Source organism: Corapipo altera, unplaced genomic scaffold (assembly GCF_003945725.1).
Source record: "Corapipo altera isolate COAL_440 unplaced genomic scaffold, ASM394572v1 61411, whole genome shotgun sequence".
In the NCBI taxonomy this organism is placed as follows: domain Eukaryota; kingdom Metazoa; phylum Chordata; class Aves; order Passeriformes; family Pipridae; genus Corapipo; species Corapipo altera.
Window position 1 is genome coordinate 13,055,405 of NW_020884875.1, and position 17,529 is coordinate 13,072,933.

Below are 17,529 nucleotides of genomic sequence, written 5' to 3' on the forward strand. Positions count from 1 at the left end.
TCCAGCCAGCATGGGTTTAGGAAAGGCAGGTCCCGCTTGACCAAGCCAATCTCCTTTTATGACCAGGTGACCCACATAATGGATTAGTGAAAGGCCGTGGATGTTGTTGTTGTCTACCTGGACTTACAGTAAAGCCTGTGATACTATCTCCCACAGCATTCTCCTGGGGAAGCTGACATCCCACAACTTGGACAGCTGTTCACAGGGTTAAAAACTGGCTGGATGCAGAGAGTGGTGGTGAATGGAGTTACACCCAGCTGGTGTCTGGTTACCAGTGGTGTTCCCCAGGGCTCAGTAGCAGCGCCAATGCTGGTTAATACTTTATGGACAATCTGGATGAGGGAATTGAGTGTACCTTCAGTAAGTTCACAGACAACACCAAGTTGGATGAGAGTGTTGATCTGCTGGAGGGTGGGAAGGCTCTGCAGGGGGATTTGGACAGGCTGAATTGATGGGCCAAGGCCAACAGTATGAGATTCAATAAAACAAAGTTCTGGGTCCTGCACTTGGGTCCCAACAACCCCAGGCAGCACTACAGGCTGGGGAAGGAGTAGCTGAAAGTGTCCCAGCAGAAAAGGACCAGAGGGTGCTGGTCAACAGCAGCTGAACATGATCCAGCAGTGTGCTCAGGTGCCCAAGGCAGCCAGTGACATCCTGGCCTGTATCAGCAATAGTGTGGCCAGCAGGACCAGGGCAGTGACTGTTCCTCTGTACTCAGCACTGGTGAGGCCACACCTCAAATCTTGTGTTTGGTTTTGGGCCCCTTACTACAAGAAGAACGTTGGAGTTGATGAAGCACGTCAAGAGAAGGGCAATGAATCTGGTAAAGGGTCTAGAGAGTAAGTCATGTAAGGAGCAGCTGATGGAGCTGGGGTTGTTTAATCCGGAGAAAAGGAGGCTCAAAGGAGACCTTATCACTCTCTACAACTAACTGAATAGAGGCCGTAGACAAGTGGAGGTCAGCCTCTTCTCCCAAACAACGGGAGACAAGACAAAATGGCCAAGAGGACAAGACAAAATGGCCTCAAGCTGTGCCACAGAGGTTCAGGTTGGACCTCAGGAAGAATTTCTTCACTGAAAGTGTAGACACACATTGGAATCGGCTGCCCAGGGAGGTGGTGGAGTCACCATCTCTGGAAGTGTTCAATAAACAACTAGATGTGGCACTTAATGTTATGGTTTAGTTGACATGATGGTGTTCAGTGAAAGGTTGGAATCAACGATCTTGGAGGTCTTTTCCAATTTTAATAATTCTATGATTCTATGACCTAGTTCCAAGCCCCTAGCCATAGGCAGGCTTGCCACCTACTAGACCATGTTGCCCAGAGACCCATTCAATCTGGCTTTGAACACTTCCAGTGATGGGACATTCACAATCTCTCTGGGTGTCCATTCCATCTGGTTCACTGTAACTCACATGTCCTACCTCCTGCTCTGGACTACTGGACCACTAAAGGTATACTGGAGTGAGAGACAAGCTGGAAGCATAACAACTGACAGGGTTATACAGAACAAGCCTCTTGAAATGCAGGTGGTTTTTAACTGATGTGAATTGTATGAAAAGCACAGTGTATGTATTTCACACTTCACATGGTTTTCAAACATAACCCATAAAACATACATTCATTGTAAAAAGTGTGGGTTGTCTTCTAAAAATGAAACTGTGTCTATAAATAATGTATGTCAGAAACAATTTGTGAAAAATTACAAGCTTCTTGCAGAGACGTCTCTGACTCCACTTGATGACGAGAGTGGATTTTGCTCCCCAGCCTGTAGAGATGACTACCACCCATCTGTGTTTCGGAGATTTTGGGAAGCCGGATTCACCTGCCCTCTTTGACATCTCTTCTGTGTCATCCTGAGCTTCCTCCTAGTCTTTGTCAGGCACTCAGCAGGAAGCTGGGGTGAGAATCTTCCAAAGAGAAGATTACTGCTCTTGCCTGCACTATTTTTTGTGATTATTGCTCTCCCAGTTTGTGTGCCCTCCCAAGGATCAGCAGATGTATCAGGGGAGGGCATGACAGGGCTGTAGACAGGAGAAGAGTGAGGGACAACAGTAGGGCTACCTAAAGGCTACTAGACCCACACACTGGTGAGCTGGGTACAGGACAGGCCTGAGTAAAGCCATCAGCACTGGGACTGAAGCAGGCAGGTATGGGATGAGGCTGTGCAAAGCCAGAGACCTGACCTTGATTTGAATCCTGAACTGCAAAGTCTCGAGGAATGCGAGGTCTTCCTACCAAACCTTTGGGTGAGGAGCAGGAATAGGAGCGTGACCGAATCCCAAACACCGTGCATTCCTACAAGAAATTGTAACAAATTAAAACTTTGTCATTTTGAAATGCATCAGCAACAGAAACAAAAAAATCAGCAACAAAATTTTTGAAAGGTAGCTGATCAGACACATACACTTTTCTGGTTTCATTAAATCTTTGAGTTGAAGTAAAATTTTTGATGACTTCATGTGAATTCTTAGGAAGTCTGTCATATTTCTATCACAATAAATTTTTGTATGTTAAAGGAAATGATTTGTGGGTGCAAGTTTTTCTCCAGTTTGGTGACAGGCCACATCCAAAGAGTGTTGTTGGTCATTATATCTGATGATGAAACTATCTTCTTTTACCAGTGGAGGCATTAATCTTAGTACTTTAATACCTCAAACACATTTCATGGAGACTAAGGCCATGCCTTGATAATTACTAATGTCAGAGCTTCCAAAGAAAGGAGTTGACCTCTTTCCCTTTCCTCTGTGTTGTTTCTTTGGTTTCTTTTATTACTACTGTGTATGAAAACATTTTCCAATCCCCAAATACTTCAACAGTAAGGCTTGAAAGAAAATCCCATAATTTTTGATGTACCATTTACATTTCAACAGAGACTACTCCTAAAACTCCTGTAAAGTGCTCACCTTACCGTTTTTAAAAGTAGCCCTGACAAAATTCAGTGTTTATGCTGAACTCTTTTTCTCCTTCATGTAATCATTTGCTAAATGTCAGATAAATTTCTACAATGGCAACAAGTGTGTCTAAAAAAACCATAAAGAATCTCTACAAATTAAAAATAACTCTTTATGTGTCTGAAGATCTCAGAAATGGCACCATGGTCTAATGAAAGGTAATGTAGACAGGATACTTCAGAAAACCATAACAAAGAGGAGATATTTGCATTGCTCAATGTATAAAACCCAACTGAATTTCCGTGAGTGTAGAAATTGTTTTAAAACAGGCAGCAGGACAGTTCTACACTTTACAAAGCTGTTACTCTTTCGCATAACTACAGTTGGTTAAAAATTTCCTCACTAAATATATTTGTTAGGAAATGCTGATTCACTGAACCTGAGATATTTCCTTTGAAATACTTCCAATAAATGACAGGGTTTTTTAAACTCAAAGCAACGTCTCATGCACCATTTCCATAGCTGCTATCCAGCCCAGCCACAATCAGGGAGTTTCAGTTTCACAACCCTGTATGAGTGTTCTCTGGTGACACTAGCAGTGCCAACTGGGAACTCATTTTTCCTCTTCAGATTCAGATATTTCTCACATAGTTTCAGTGATTTACTTAAAAGGAAAACAATTCAAACCAACATAGTATCAAATACCTTGGGCTGCAGACTGGTAGATAAGTCTAATCCATCTCTGCTAGAAGCCATGGCCTCTGAAGAGCCGAGGTGAGGGTAATAAACATGGGATCTGTCCAAAGCACCTCCACTTCCACCATCTACTTCAAGGTCATCGAGACTTGAACTGAAGCAGACAACGAAGTCTTTAATTTCCCTGAATTCCTCATAAACAATTTATCTCAACCTTAATGTAAAAAGCAAAGATACTGTTGAATGCTCTCATCAATGACAATCCAAACCACTATCATTATGTCAGTTAAGTCATGCTCTGAGGCCTCTCTCAGGTCTGCAATCACCTGGACAAGGTACTCAGCCACTCTACAGGACTCCTCTGACTCAGCCTTGTAGATCTGCAGTGCAGATGCCAATACCGCCGATGATCTTGCAGACTCCCACCGCAGCCAGCCACCTCTGAAGGATGATTTTTAGACCCATGTTCAGCATTTCCCTTAAAATATAATGTTTTATTCCATGCATGCACCTACCCCTCTATATAGATGATAATAAGAATTAAGACAACAAGCAGAATTGAGACAACTAGCTCAGATTTCAGTATTAAGATACATGGGTATAGATGGACATTTTGTGCATTTGTATATTTGAAGGATATGATGTGGCTGTTCACAGACATATTTTTTTCTACATCTGTGACTTTAAAATGGAGAATGAAAGAGAAAAACAACAACAGAGATGAAACAGGGTCTAAGACAGTTTATAAGATTCATTTCAAAAGATATAAATTTAAAAACATATAGGACTACAAACAGACTGAAAAATCTCTGGCTAAATCAATACAACAAACACCTAGAGACTACTTGATTGGCAAGAATTTCTGAGTAGAAGAGTGTCCTAAGGTTTCTCAGCAGTACCAGGGTTTCCCAGGATGGGTCCTGTTACCTGCAAGACCAAGTTCATGGTCTCTTGATCAGATTAACTGGAAGGAATGGTTGACTGCTTGCAATAACATTCCAACCTTCAAACATAAAACTTTAAATTATGTGTGGTATTTCTAAATAGCCAGGGTTCCTACCAAGAATAATAGCATAAAAATTCCTTCACACACTTTGTTGAAGCACAGATCTATCAATACTGTCTGAAACCGCTTCCTTATTACAAATCTAAAGACAGTATTTCACAATGTTGCCTAGTAATAGCCCATGTGATGTCTCAGAAGCAAGTTATTAAAATGCGTTATCAGTTACTGTCACAAGTTAAAATTGAAAAGGCAATACATGCTTACACTAACAGACAAGTATCCACGACTTATTGGAGGTAACTCACTCAGGGAATTTTTCTGACATAAAAAGCTGGTTGAAAAATAGAATTACATACTGGTAGTCTTCTTTTATGTGTAATATTTGTATCACTCACATGTCATATGACATATTAAGCCCAATTACATGTGTCTGGAAATTCATATACACTCTTAAAGTTCTGATACAGTACCTGATCTAGGTCTTTAAAACAGTGGGAGTACCTAAAAATGTATAGGATAAAAACACTTCTGACTAGAGGCAGAGGAAGCTTAGATCATGTAGATTACTAGAGGAAGAGTAATCTGCATGATATCTCTATAGTTAGCAAAAAAAAAAAAAGAAAAAGAAGACTGGGAAAGAAAAAATCTTCTTCTGACATTTACTGTGTTATCTATGTTGAAGACTCCTCCTAGAGGGACCTTATAGTTGCATAAGAAACTCAAAATGAAGGTAGAGAAAATTTTATTGCCCATTTTAATTAACAATTGGCTGACACTACTGTTTCCTTATTGTTTTTACATAGATCTGATATGTTTTTACATAGACTATCTCCAACGAGTCCTAACACTCCTTAAAGCTGGGAACAAGACTCAAATTTCCTCCTGTACAAGAAGGAACTAATTTCGTGTCTTATCTATCCAGAGAAACAATAAAGCCTTTTCATCAAGAAAAATCATTTTTAAATTGTTTAAATTTTAAATTAATTGTTAAAACCCAATTGTTAAAACCAAAATTATAGTTTCATCTTCAAAATTCCCTGAATTTTGGAAGCCAAGTTCTCACCATAACCTAAAGCCATTTGGAAGAGGCTCCTTAGACAAACGGGTCTGTTGCCAGCAATCCTTGTGTACCAGCAATGGAGCAGAAAACAATCTGAACCTATCAGAAACAGCTGTACTCTGCACTGTGTCTTTTGAGATAAAAAATATATATGCAATCAGAAATAACTTGGTCCTCCCACAGGCCAATGCAAAGAATAGAAAGATTCTCAGAGAATTCCACAGATTTGGGACTATTTTATTAATGGAAAATATTACTACAGAAAACCATAGTGAAATTCTGATTTCTGACAAAAATGACACAATGGCAGTGACAGGGCTGATTGTTTTTTTGTAAAGAGTACGTGTGTACAAGGATAAAAGTTATAAAAGTATCCATTTGCGTGGACAGTTTTATTTGTTAAAAATGTCTTCATAGCTATTTTATGAAACAGATCATTAGGACAATAAATATCAGTGATACAAAACAGTGATTTCGCCTCAGTAAAAATATTTATTACTCCAGATTCTACTTCATCTTTTGAAATAAAAGGTGTTATAAATATTCCTTATTCTGGCCATATTATCAAGTCAATTCCATACCTTCTTTTCATGTCAGCATGAAGTTGGCCCCGATCCTTAATAAATCCATGGGTCTTGAATGGAAGATATGAATCTGCTACATACAGATGAGAAGGTGAAACGGTATGTCTTAATCCTGGTCTTCGACTTCCTTCATTTGGAACATATATATATTGATCATTCTCTTCAAGGGAGGGAGATGAAGAGCTCTTAGCCATCGGGACTGAGCTGGTGGGATTCAGACACGTTTCAGTGCTGACACCATCTCCACGAACATAGTTAGTCTTTAAATTTCCAGTCTGTAGGTAAAAATGAATGCTGGTAAGAGGCAATAACAAGATGTACTGTCAGGAAACAAGAACCAGAGTAGTCTGCCATTTTATTTCTGGGTATATGTTTTGTGGGGTTTTTCCCCTATTACTTTTTATACAACATGAATTGAAGGCAAGTTACATGGCTAAGAGATTCTAGACCTTTCATTACTTTTTTCCCTAATTGTAATAGCAAGGAATTACTATTTACTATTACTATGCTATTACTATGAATTACTATTACTGAATTTCTCCCTCATATCTACACCTTTTACTAAATGTACTGATGCATATACTTATAGATTTTATCAAAAGTAACCTTGAGTCAAGCAAAAAATATGCATAATACATTAGTGTGGGAGACAGATGGACAAAAATTCAAACACTGTGTAATTTAATTTGGAAAAATCAGCCTACAAATCGAGCACTTTTAAATTTTCAGCACCAGTTTCCTAAGCTTTGAGATAAACAAAAATGACCTGGAACAGAGTTTCTCCAGGGCAGGAAGGGAAAAGACTCTTATTTTTTGCCATTAAGCAATTATGGGCATGAAGCACCCCTCCTGTTGCACAAAGACAAAAATGGAGTTGGGAATTCTGGTTTCTCAGGTATAGGGATTAGAATTTAGACTCTGGTAACAACTCTTTGAATTCTCCTGTTGACTCTGTAGAAGATACTAAAACACAGTTCACTGTTAGTCTTTTAGGTAGAGGCTACTGTCATCTAAACCCATACTGACTAATACTGAAAAGTCACACTGCCAGTGAAAACATTCAATCTCTGAAAAGCACCTGTATAAAAGTAAGAATAAAGGAAGGATTGCAAGCATTTGCAAAGCCCTGGTCTTTCAGACTGCTGACTTCATCCTCTCCCATCTCTCTTGAGATGTGCTTTCATCCCCATCTTAATTATGTTTCTCTTAGTAAAAGACAGAAAGACCTACTGGCATTTTTACAGCAGCCCACATTTTCATTCAAAGATATGGCACATGCAGATCTGGAAATACTTCTGTTGTGCTATGCAGATATGATGTACAATGGTAAAATGCTTTTCCCAGTCTTACGCAGCTGTTCCTCCCTGCAAAGTTATTCCTGCCTGGGCAGTGTTCCCCTTCAGCACCAGAGGGACCTTCTCCAGCAGCCACTCTGGCTCCTGCCGAGTAGTGCTTAAGGGAGAACTTGGCCCAAATCAGCAATCTAACAAAGTTTAATGTGGTCACATATTAAGCAAAGGTTAGCAATCCAAGCTGAAGGATCCCTGAGCAAAACACCTGGGTAACATCTGCACCTATAATGGAGACGCAGTCCTGTAGCTCTGTCTTTCCAACCTCCTTATTCAAAATCAAATGTACATTATAATCCCCCTGACAGCTGCTCACTCCTTGGTCATTATTACATGCATTTCTCTATAACTTTCAGTGCATTTTGAACACACTTGGCCTCTGACTTAAACTTCCATCTCAGCTGTCACAACGAACTGGATCTACAGTGAATGCAGTGGGTGAAGTGTTTGAGGGAATGGGAATGGGAGGGGAGACAATAAAAAGAAAGAAAAAAATCACACTTGCAAAATCTCAGACTTCTAACATTATGATCTGGTAATTTCTTACTCTTATATTCCATCTTTCAGCCCAGGGAGAGCCCACAGCAAGCTACAAATAAATAAATCACTTAAACCATCACTGAAAAATAGCTATGTGCCACCAGAATCTTGCATCCGTTTAGCTAGACACAACCAGGAGTTAGACTAGTTCTCCCTGCCCAAATTATGATATCTGAGTGTGACCATGGAGGATGATTTCAGATGCAGCACAGTGATGTCAAATACAATTTGCTCTGGACACTTTGGGTCATCTCCAGTGTTGGTGACAAATCAGAAACACGAATACTAAATCAGAATCTCCTGACTTTTCCATGACAGTTGCAGGACATCAACTTCATCTCTTCAGCAATATCTTATTTTTACTGAGCATATAAGGTTTGCTCTGAGCTTATAATTAACTTCTGAAATTATCCAGCAACATCAAATTCTTCTCTACTATGAATGTACACAGAATTCAGAAATCAAAGTGCACACGAGTAAGTAATATTGTTGATGTTTCTTAGAAAGAAGCACACGCTGTTTAGCTCACCAACACACAGAAGAGACAGGAAGAGCTGCCTTAGGGTTCTCCCTACAGGCTATGAAGAATAATTCCTGTCTTCAACTGAAATTGTTAAAAGGGATCTTATAAATAGGTTACAAAATACAGCTGAGAAAGGCAATGTATTACTGGTTTTATTTTAGAACTTCACTAACTGACAACACACCACTGCTGGCACATCCAGAATATCCTACTATTATGCAGATAAACAGAAGATGAAGAAAAATTTGCCAAAAGTTCAAATATAAGCTTACTTGGTCTACGACCATGCAGTTTGCATATACTTCATCACTTCCACTCAGCATGGGAGAAAGTCTGGTTGCAGCAAAGAAAGTAGGGGGATACTTCAATTTCCTAAGAAGATCAAGGGTAGAGTGTCTGTGCTCTGGAAAAAAAAATGTGGAAAATATGGTATTACATCTCAAACCATTTCCTTCTCATGTGTATATACTGTCATAAAAATGGCAAAGTCAAACATTAAGCCCCAAATCTTAGCATTACAATTTGAGTAATATTGGTAGGACCGCTCGAAGACCTGCTCATTTCATAATTGCCTAACAGTTGCTACATGTTCCAAGAAGCCTATAGCTGACAAGACTCTAAAAGTTACCACAGAGTCATTCATATAACATAAAACAAGTGTTCTTGTACCTTGGTTAGCAAAAGCTTCTATTTTCCACCTAACCCAGAACTTTGCAGAGACTTGTGATTGCAGAAGAAGACAGGGCAAGATTTATGGGCTGGGATGAACTATGCATAATTATTATACATTAAATATCTAACATCTGATACATTATATGACTGAAATACTGTTCAATTTCAGTCAAATAATGATTCCCCTAAACCATTCTACCTATTAGCAGCCACATAAATACTAATCTTAAACCAGTAAATCAGATTACTCTTGTTAAAACAAGAAACACCAATAAAATTGCAAAAGGGATATAAATAAAATACTACTGATATTGCCTCCACAGAATGACTGCTATCAATCAGGATTTGAACCATGAACAGGATGCTTGGGATGGATGCTGCATCTGCTCTGCTTTTGCTACCGATCAGTTTCACCAGAATCATTAACAGAAGTCCAGAGTTTAGTTTTCAGTAGTGTGCTCATGAATACAAATATTATAAAAAGCTGCATGGGCTGAATATTTTATGCCTTTGAGCAGCAGAAATCCTCTGCTCTGCAGGCCCACTTCTGTTTGTAAGTATGAAGAGAATGTACCAATCCAGCATTTGAGCTGGATTATCTTCTGATTGCAAAAAGAGCAAAATTTTACAAAGTCAAAACCAGTCTTATTCTAGACTGTGTGAAAACAGGTTAAAAAAAAATCACAACTGTAATCTAATTTTTGCCTATTTTAAAATGTTGTGAGTTAAGCATAGCAATTGGAAGTGAACTGAGACAGACTAGCATAAGAATGATGTGACAGAGAAAAGTCTCATACCCAGAAAAATATCTAAAATCAAAACTCTTAATAAACTTAATTCAAGTTTATCTGTTATTGAATATTATTTAACAAATCCTTCTTAGTCTGCATCAGAAATTCATTTTCTGCAAAGATGTAAAGGAAAAGATACCTCTAAAGACTTTCCCCACACCATATTCCTAAAGCAACATAACTGCTTTTGGAAGATCACAGGGCCATATAGCATGGTTTAGGTTGAAAGAGAACTTAAAGATCATCTAGTCCAATCCCCCTGCCAATCAAGTTGCTCAAAGGCTATCCAAGATGCTTATAACCACTATACTGCAAGAAAATTCATAATGAAGAAACAGAATTGGATTAGAAACTACACTTATTACAGTCTGGGGCATTTGTTGCTTTGAAAAAAAAAAGTCCCAGACTATGGCCAAATCTACAGTGCTACACACTGCAGCTTTTATTTAATTTTAAGATGCTATCACATAAAGCCCAAGAACAGTAAGCTGTAAAGCTTTCCAAGGGTTGGTCTTAAACCAAAAACCACACAGAAAAAAATGTGAGGCTCTCCATTTCTTCTTCCATGCTTACTACCTACCCCAGCCTGTGTTCCCACTTGTGTGTAAACCCACTGGGTACAGCTGGCAAGGGTGGTGTACAGCTCCAGTGCTAGGTTGCAAACTTTCGATGCACATCCCTGAAAAACAGCCCAAATATCAGGGGTTCCCTCATTATGGTGTAAACCTGAGTCTCAGGAGGCAGTTTCTAGACTTCAACAAGAGTCGCCACTGCTGGTGTGTAGAAGCCTAGAAGACAAAGGGCCTGATGTGTGTGTCTCAAACACTGGTAGCTGGATGGTTGTGGAGACAACCAAGGATTGCTGGTAATAACCACTGTGAGACAGAACATGATGTGGCTGGAGAGGGGGGGTCATAGGAAGTAGGACAACACTTTTCTGGAACAAATATTCTGGGTCCTGGAGTCAAACACAATACAGAGCAGAGCAGATGCAGAAATGAGGTTAAGAAACAGATATGGACCATAGAGGACGATCAAGACTGCCCAAAAACCCCAAAGCCCTCCCATCCATTTCCAGAAAGGTCTAGAAGAATGGACTGTGCATGATAAGTAATTTGCATAGAAAGTAAGAAACTTAACTCCAGGGTGGGGAAAAACCTATCTATAAAAAAGAACCCCCACAACCTGGACATCCCATCATTCGGATCCATTCTGAAGTCAGGACTGTTGATTTCTCTTTCTCTCTTCCTTTCTTTCTCTCTCCCCCTCTTTCATTCATCTCCCTCTCTCTCTTCCCCTACACTCTACTCCTTTACCCAAAACTCACTTCTGTGCACTTATAGGAGGAGATCAGGAACTAGCTTACAACAATTTCATGACAAGATTGTAATTTACTAATAAAACTTCATAAGCTTTTGTGGGGTCTCTGAGGTTTTCCATTTATTTTGACCATAAGCATCTATGAGCATCTTGGATGCTCACTTCCCCTTGAGGGTTGCCACGTTGGGTCTCCACAGTCACTTAGTTAACTGCTCAATTAATTACACACACCAAACCAGAAACAATACAAATCCCCCCATTATTTCAGATTTTGATTTATATATATATAGCAACTTCTAATAACGCATTTTATATTATTTTAAAATTCTTTAAGAGAGTAACAGCCTAAGTAACAAATTCTGGAGAAAGCTACTGCAAATACAACAAACTATATCAGAATATGTTATCTGCAGTATTTTCAGTCTCTAGATCTTTACAGCTTATCACTGTTAAATGCCATGTGTTTTCCTGGCAATACTCCAGTTAGTCTATTGTTAAAAGTGAGACATCTAAATGGGGTTTATTCACTGGGGTTTAAAACGAACAGACAAAAGCTAGTAAGTTATCTTGGGCTTCACAGAGTCATAGAATAGTATAGGCTGGAAAAGACATTCAAGATCATTGAATCCAATGGCAATATCACCCCGCTGTACCTCCTTACTCCCACTCTCCCCCCGCCATTTCAAACATGTGTTAAGGGATGACTACATCAAACTAACTTTGTAGCACAAGAAGTATTTAAAGAGTTTGCTGAATGCAGAGGAGAGCAATATTAATTGCACATTGACTGTGCTAGTAACTTATTTTCACCAGACAGGCCCACATAGGTTAAAAAGTGACAAAACTCTCACAAATGTCTGTATCACATACTGCATTCCTACAGCCTCACTAACTTTCTCCAGCTCACCCTGCTGACTACACGTTCTCTTGATCTTACAGTGACCATCAGTAGACTTTCCCCACCAGGTTAACATTGGCAGAATTATAGCTTGCAGTGCTGGATATCAGTAATAATATACAGCAAGATTGTCCTTGTCTGAAAGATGAGGAATATTAACAAAATGCATCTTCCAACAAAATGTCTCAAAAATTTCCCCTAGGCATTCAAACTGCTTATTCTCATTGCAGATGCAAAAATTCAACATGGCTTGTGAAAAGACAGACAAGATTGCTAGAGCAAACAGGTGATGGTGTTCCATAAGATTTTTGGCTCTGTAAGGTATTGGAAATGCACTTCAAGGTGCTTACCAAGGTAAAAGTTACCTGAACACAACACAGCGGAAATGGCTTTGCTACTGAAACAACCTAGCAAGCACAGCTCACGAAGCTGATCCTCCCGCCAGAGCTGAAGGCTTTCTAGTTCTATACTGTGATCACAGAAAAAGAATAAAACAAAGACATGTCTCCTTTAGCAGAGCTTATGGCTGTCTGCCATCTGTCTGATAAACAGTCAAGAAAGTTGTATACGTTATTCAGATGCAGTGCTGGGAAGAATAATCTCCAAACTTGGATAAAATAAAAGACTTGACCAACAAATAACCAGGCACAAGTTCTCTACATCTTTTGTGATGTTGTGGAGTTATACGGCAAATGCTGCACATTTTACCAGGCACAAAAGCTTATACTTTAACTTTTTATGCTTTATAGTTTAACTTTAAAAAACACATGCTCATCATAGTAATAATTTAAAGTATGCTTTATGTTGGCATAAGAAAATGTATAGCCTTGAATGACCTGTGTCAGAAAACGGCAAGAACATAACACTCACTGTTTTCTCACAAAAATCAAAAATCTTTCTACGGTAGAACACAACAAAACAGCAGTGAAATTCATCAACATGACCAAGCTAAGAGCCAGGAAAGAGATTACAAATTACCTTCTCTAGATACAATGAATAGTTTTCAGACAGCTCATCATATTTACCCCCAGCAATCTGAGCAGGGGTTAATATATAACTGGAAGTCAATGAGAAACACAGACAAGTTAAGCACATGGATCATGTGGGACTGCAGAAATACTGCTCTAAATCCAGAAGATGTTACCTGAATTTGACGAAAGAAGACCACATGTTCCTAGCAAGGGGACAATTGAAGTGACACACATATCTGTAGATGTGGATCATACAACCAGTTTCAATGGGGGATCTGCACCCCTAATTCAGGTGTTTTAGGTCTTCATTCAGACAGTGCAACTACCCATGACAACAAAATTAGGCAAGTACATAAGAATAACACCACATGGAAGGTAAAGCAAGGTGTTATTAGAGTGCTATTGTCATAAAAATGAAATTTAATTGTCTTAAATCTATAAAGCATAAACCAAAGCACTGTGTTTCCTATATACTGCATGAGGAAGATGAGGCATAGAGATGATAGAAAATTATGCCATCATGTTCAAGATGCGGTCCAAAAGTATCCACTAAGAATTATGACACTTGTCAATCACTGACATTGATCTTGGTCCCCTAAATGTGGGCTGTAAGAAAGCATCCATTTCCAACATGGGATTCACAATCCTGACTCCCTCCCTGAAGAAGGTACCTGACCTACTATACAAATGAGTATAGAAACAGAAATAAGCTGGTGTCTCATTTCATGCAACAGCACAACAAATGAAGTTGTGGATATGAGACTCTTGGTTTCACTTCCCAACTCTATATGAGTGGATTTGGTGTATAGCTCTCAACTCTCCATGCAGTGGGACAGACTTGTCAGACACAGATATTCTCAGCACTCCTAAAGGTTTTTAAAACCCCAAAAAAGGCTCCGAGAGTCACCGCCACTTAATAGGTAGAACTATGCAGAGCAAAGGCAGGGGAGAAGAAAGGTGCCTTGTGGCAATTTCACATAAAATAACAAAATAAATGCATTTAGGGTCTTGCAGCAAGGAAAAAAACTAGGTCCTCTCCCCAGCCTAATCACTAAGACAAAGTCATGGCCACATTCTCTGCTGAGCCCAATTACTCTTTAAATATGTCATGCACAGCAGCTTCAGCAGGAAGTGGGTAATCTGCAGTGTGTGTCCCAAAGGTGTGAACCTGCGCTTGGCTCCTGACAGCCTCCAGGAGTTCAGGGGAAGGGCGAGGGATTCGCCAACCGGTCTGGAAGGTGCCTGAGCAGGGATGAAAGCTGACCTTGCACCACACAAGGAAGTTAAAATCTGAAAAAACTTATGCATGTGGTGCAAAATGGAGTGTGACACTTTATATTTTTGACTCTCCATTCCAGAGAGTGGGACAGTCTGCACAGCTCCCCTGCCTCCCATGAGGAGCAGCCAGGGGCAGGAAACCAACAGCCTGATGCTTCAGCGGGGAAGGGAGGCAATTGAAATTTCATTGTCCAGATTAGCTGAAGCAGCCAGCACAGGTACTCGACTTCATGGCTTTTGGAGTGGGCTGGAAGAACCCTGCACCATTCATTTCCAGTGGTGCGGGAAAATCTCTTGTTCACTGAGACCTGAGCCGCTACATGACAGAAATGCAACCATGAGCTATGTGCCCCACACCTGCATGCCATGATCAACTGGGCATGTTCTGATCCTACCAGAAAAAAACATAGATCATGAGCCTGCTGTCTTCTTGAAGAGGCACTTCTCCCACCCCACGGGCAGCCAGAATTTCAATCCTCCAAGGTTCAAGTGAACCCTTGAACTTTACCACTAAAACAAGCACTTTCTTTCTTCAACAACTCCACAGATATGCTCTGTTGTACATACAAACCACATATATTGGTATGTGATTAACAGGGATGGAAAACAAGGTGTAATGCTGTAATATGCAAACACCACACCTGTATCCAGTTCTTTACAACATGTTAAGTATAAAAAAAAAAAAGCTGTCTAAACAAAACTGAATGAAGGACGGGTGCACAGCTACAGCATTTACAGACAAAATGAGTCCTTGTTAGAAATGGAAAGAACACACGCTGTGCAACTTGCAACTCATTTCATCTTCTTTGCAAATCGCATGTGCATCCACATATAATGCAGAAACTCCTATGCACTGAGAAAATATTGGATTTCCCCACGCATAAACATAAAAAGTTGACGAAATGTCTTGCACATTAAAACCTGCATCCTGTACACATATTTCACTCTAAAAAGTAGGTCAAAGTCTCAAGTCTGTGTAAACATGATTCTCTTGGCTTACTGAGTTTAATGACAGTGATGCATCTTACTTCTCCAACTTGTTTTTTTTTTCCCTTTCTGAAATACAAAAACCACCAGTTCTATGAAGAGAAGTACAAATTATATTTTTTTCAATTCTTTCTCATAATTTTTCTTCTTTTAAATGTAGTAAAAATTTGTCTTTCCCCATTAAAGCTTCCAGTCATAATTCTTCCTAACAATAACTTGCTGGTCAGTGCCTTTCAGCCTCCTTAAAACCCCCTTTAGCATACTAACAACATTTATAATGCTAACCTCCAAAGACTTCTGCATAAAGAAGGATAATGTCTAACCAAGACAGTAACTGACCCTGCCACCAAAACTAGTAACTGACCCTTTTCCTTTTCTTTTGCAGATAGCAAAAATTTTTTCTCTTCATTCTGGTGAAATTTTTGTACATAATAAAAAAAAAAATCCTGTTAGCTGTTGAGGACAGTTGAATTACCAAATTCTCCCTAAATGAAAATAACTGCAACCAGCAGAGCTTTTTACAGCCACTGGCATGCCATACAGCTTCAGGGTGTCAGAATTGTTCAGTGAGAGCTACACATACAACAAAAAGGGTGGAAAAAGCCCTAAGAGAGTAAAGAAATACAAACTGTTATAAAGAACAGTACACAATCTGTAGAAAATACTTCCTTTTTACTTAAAAACATTCCAATTCCATTATCTAAAAGAGCATAAGAAACAGTGAGGTGGACTTTTGATAGGAAGAAAATCTACCTCACACAAGCTGTTTACAGCCACCTGCACAGAATCAGACAATGAAAAGGTGGTAGAGCTATAAAGCAAGAGTCATTTAAAAGAAGATAACTTTTTCTACCTGGTTTGGATGCCCTTCTTCGAATCCTCATTTTAGGTAAGGAAGGCCAAGAGTAATTAAAAGGTGAATCAGAGTCTGAGTCCATTTTTGTGCTAAATAAACAGAGAGCAGATTCCCAAAGTTGCACTTTGTTGTTCTCAATAGCACGTCAAGCCTAAGAGTGATGTGAAATAAAGGAATGGACAAAGAAGGATCAAATTGCCCACTAAACACAGGGGAGGGAGAAGCTGTAAATGTTTGCTCTCTTCAGGCGTCCAGGCATGTAGACAGATCAGGCTGCAAATATCAAGGCAGAAGCAAGGAGGTTAAAGTATGAGCTGAGCTGTTGAATTGTTGTCCAGAGTTATTTGAAAGGTCACTGTGTGCCAATGAATCATTAACTCACCTTTCCATTTTGATGTAAATGAAAGCAACAGAAGCAGAGTAAGGAATGAGAAAATACTTCTCAAAAGCAAACCACTGCAAAGCTTTGTTTCCATGTTAAAAGTGGGGTTTAGAAGATCTCAAATTAAGGACAGGCAAAATGCTGGAATTAAAGAAGCCAAAGATTAACACCAAGCTAAGAGGACTAATCAATCTGCCGACTCTATATAAGTGCAGAGCAATACCCTTCCTCTCAGTGTTTATAACGCTGGCTGACTTTGGGATGTTGCAGCTGGAAAAGCAGAGATAACCCACTCAAAATCTGTTGCTCCCATCTTTTAAGCTCAAATGAGCTTAAAGCTTAAGTGTCATGAAGAAAGATTACACTTTCATTAGAGGAGCATTTTTTCCAATAATATTTAGTCTGCACAGTATATTTTCCTTCACACAGTCACCAACTTAGACAGTGAATCATAAGGATTTTGTAGAGCTGGCACCTTTACAGCACTGCTCTAACCTCACTGCAATGCACAATACAGCCAGTGACTAATTTACAACAAATCTTCCATTCAGTTCAGTCTCCCCGAACAACTTGTAGGCAATTAGTATTCAGTAGGAACTCATTATCCCTTCCCCCAACATCTTTACTCTACACAAATTACATGTTTTTTTTAAACAGGCTCATATGTGGCTACACAAGAGCTAATACAAAAATAACATGTCCACTGTTTCTTAACCAACT

The 17,529-nt window shown here is 39.4% G+C and overlaps 1 protein-coding gene across 1 annotated transcript in view; it reads right to left on the reverse strand.

The window, feature by feature from the left end:
* Positions 1–17,529, reverse strand: part of ARHGEF28 (Rho guanine nucleotide exchange factor 28) — a 105,345-nt gene that overhangs the window by 45,875 nt on the left and 41,941 nt on the right. The window contains 4 exon segments of the mRNA XM_027635073.1: positions 2,189–2,300; positions 3,602–3,746; positions 6,240–6,517; positions 8,927–9,057. Of these exon segments, the coding sequence (XP_027490874.1) occupies positions 2,189–2,300; positions 3,602–3,746; positions 6,240–6,517; positions 8,927–9,057 (666 nt within the window).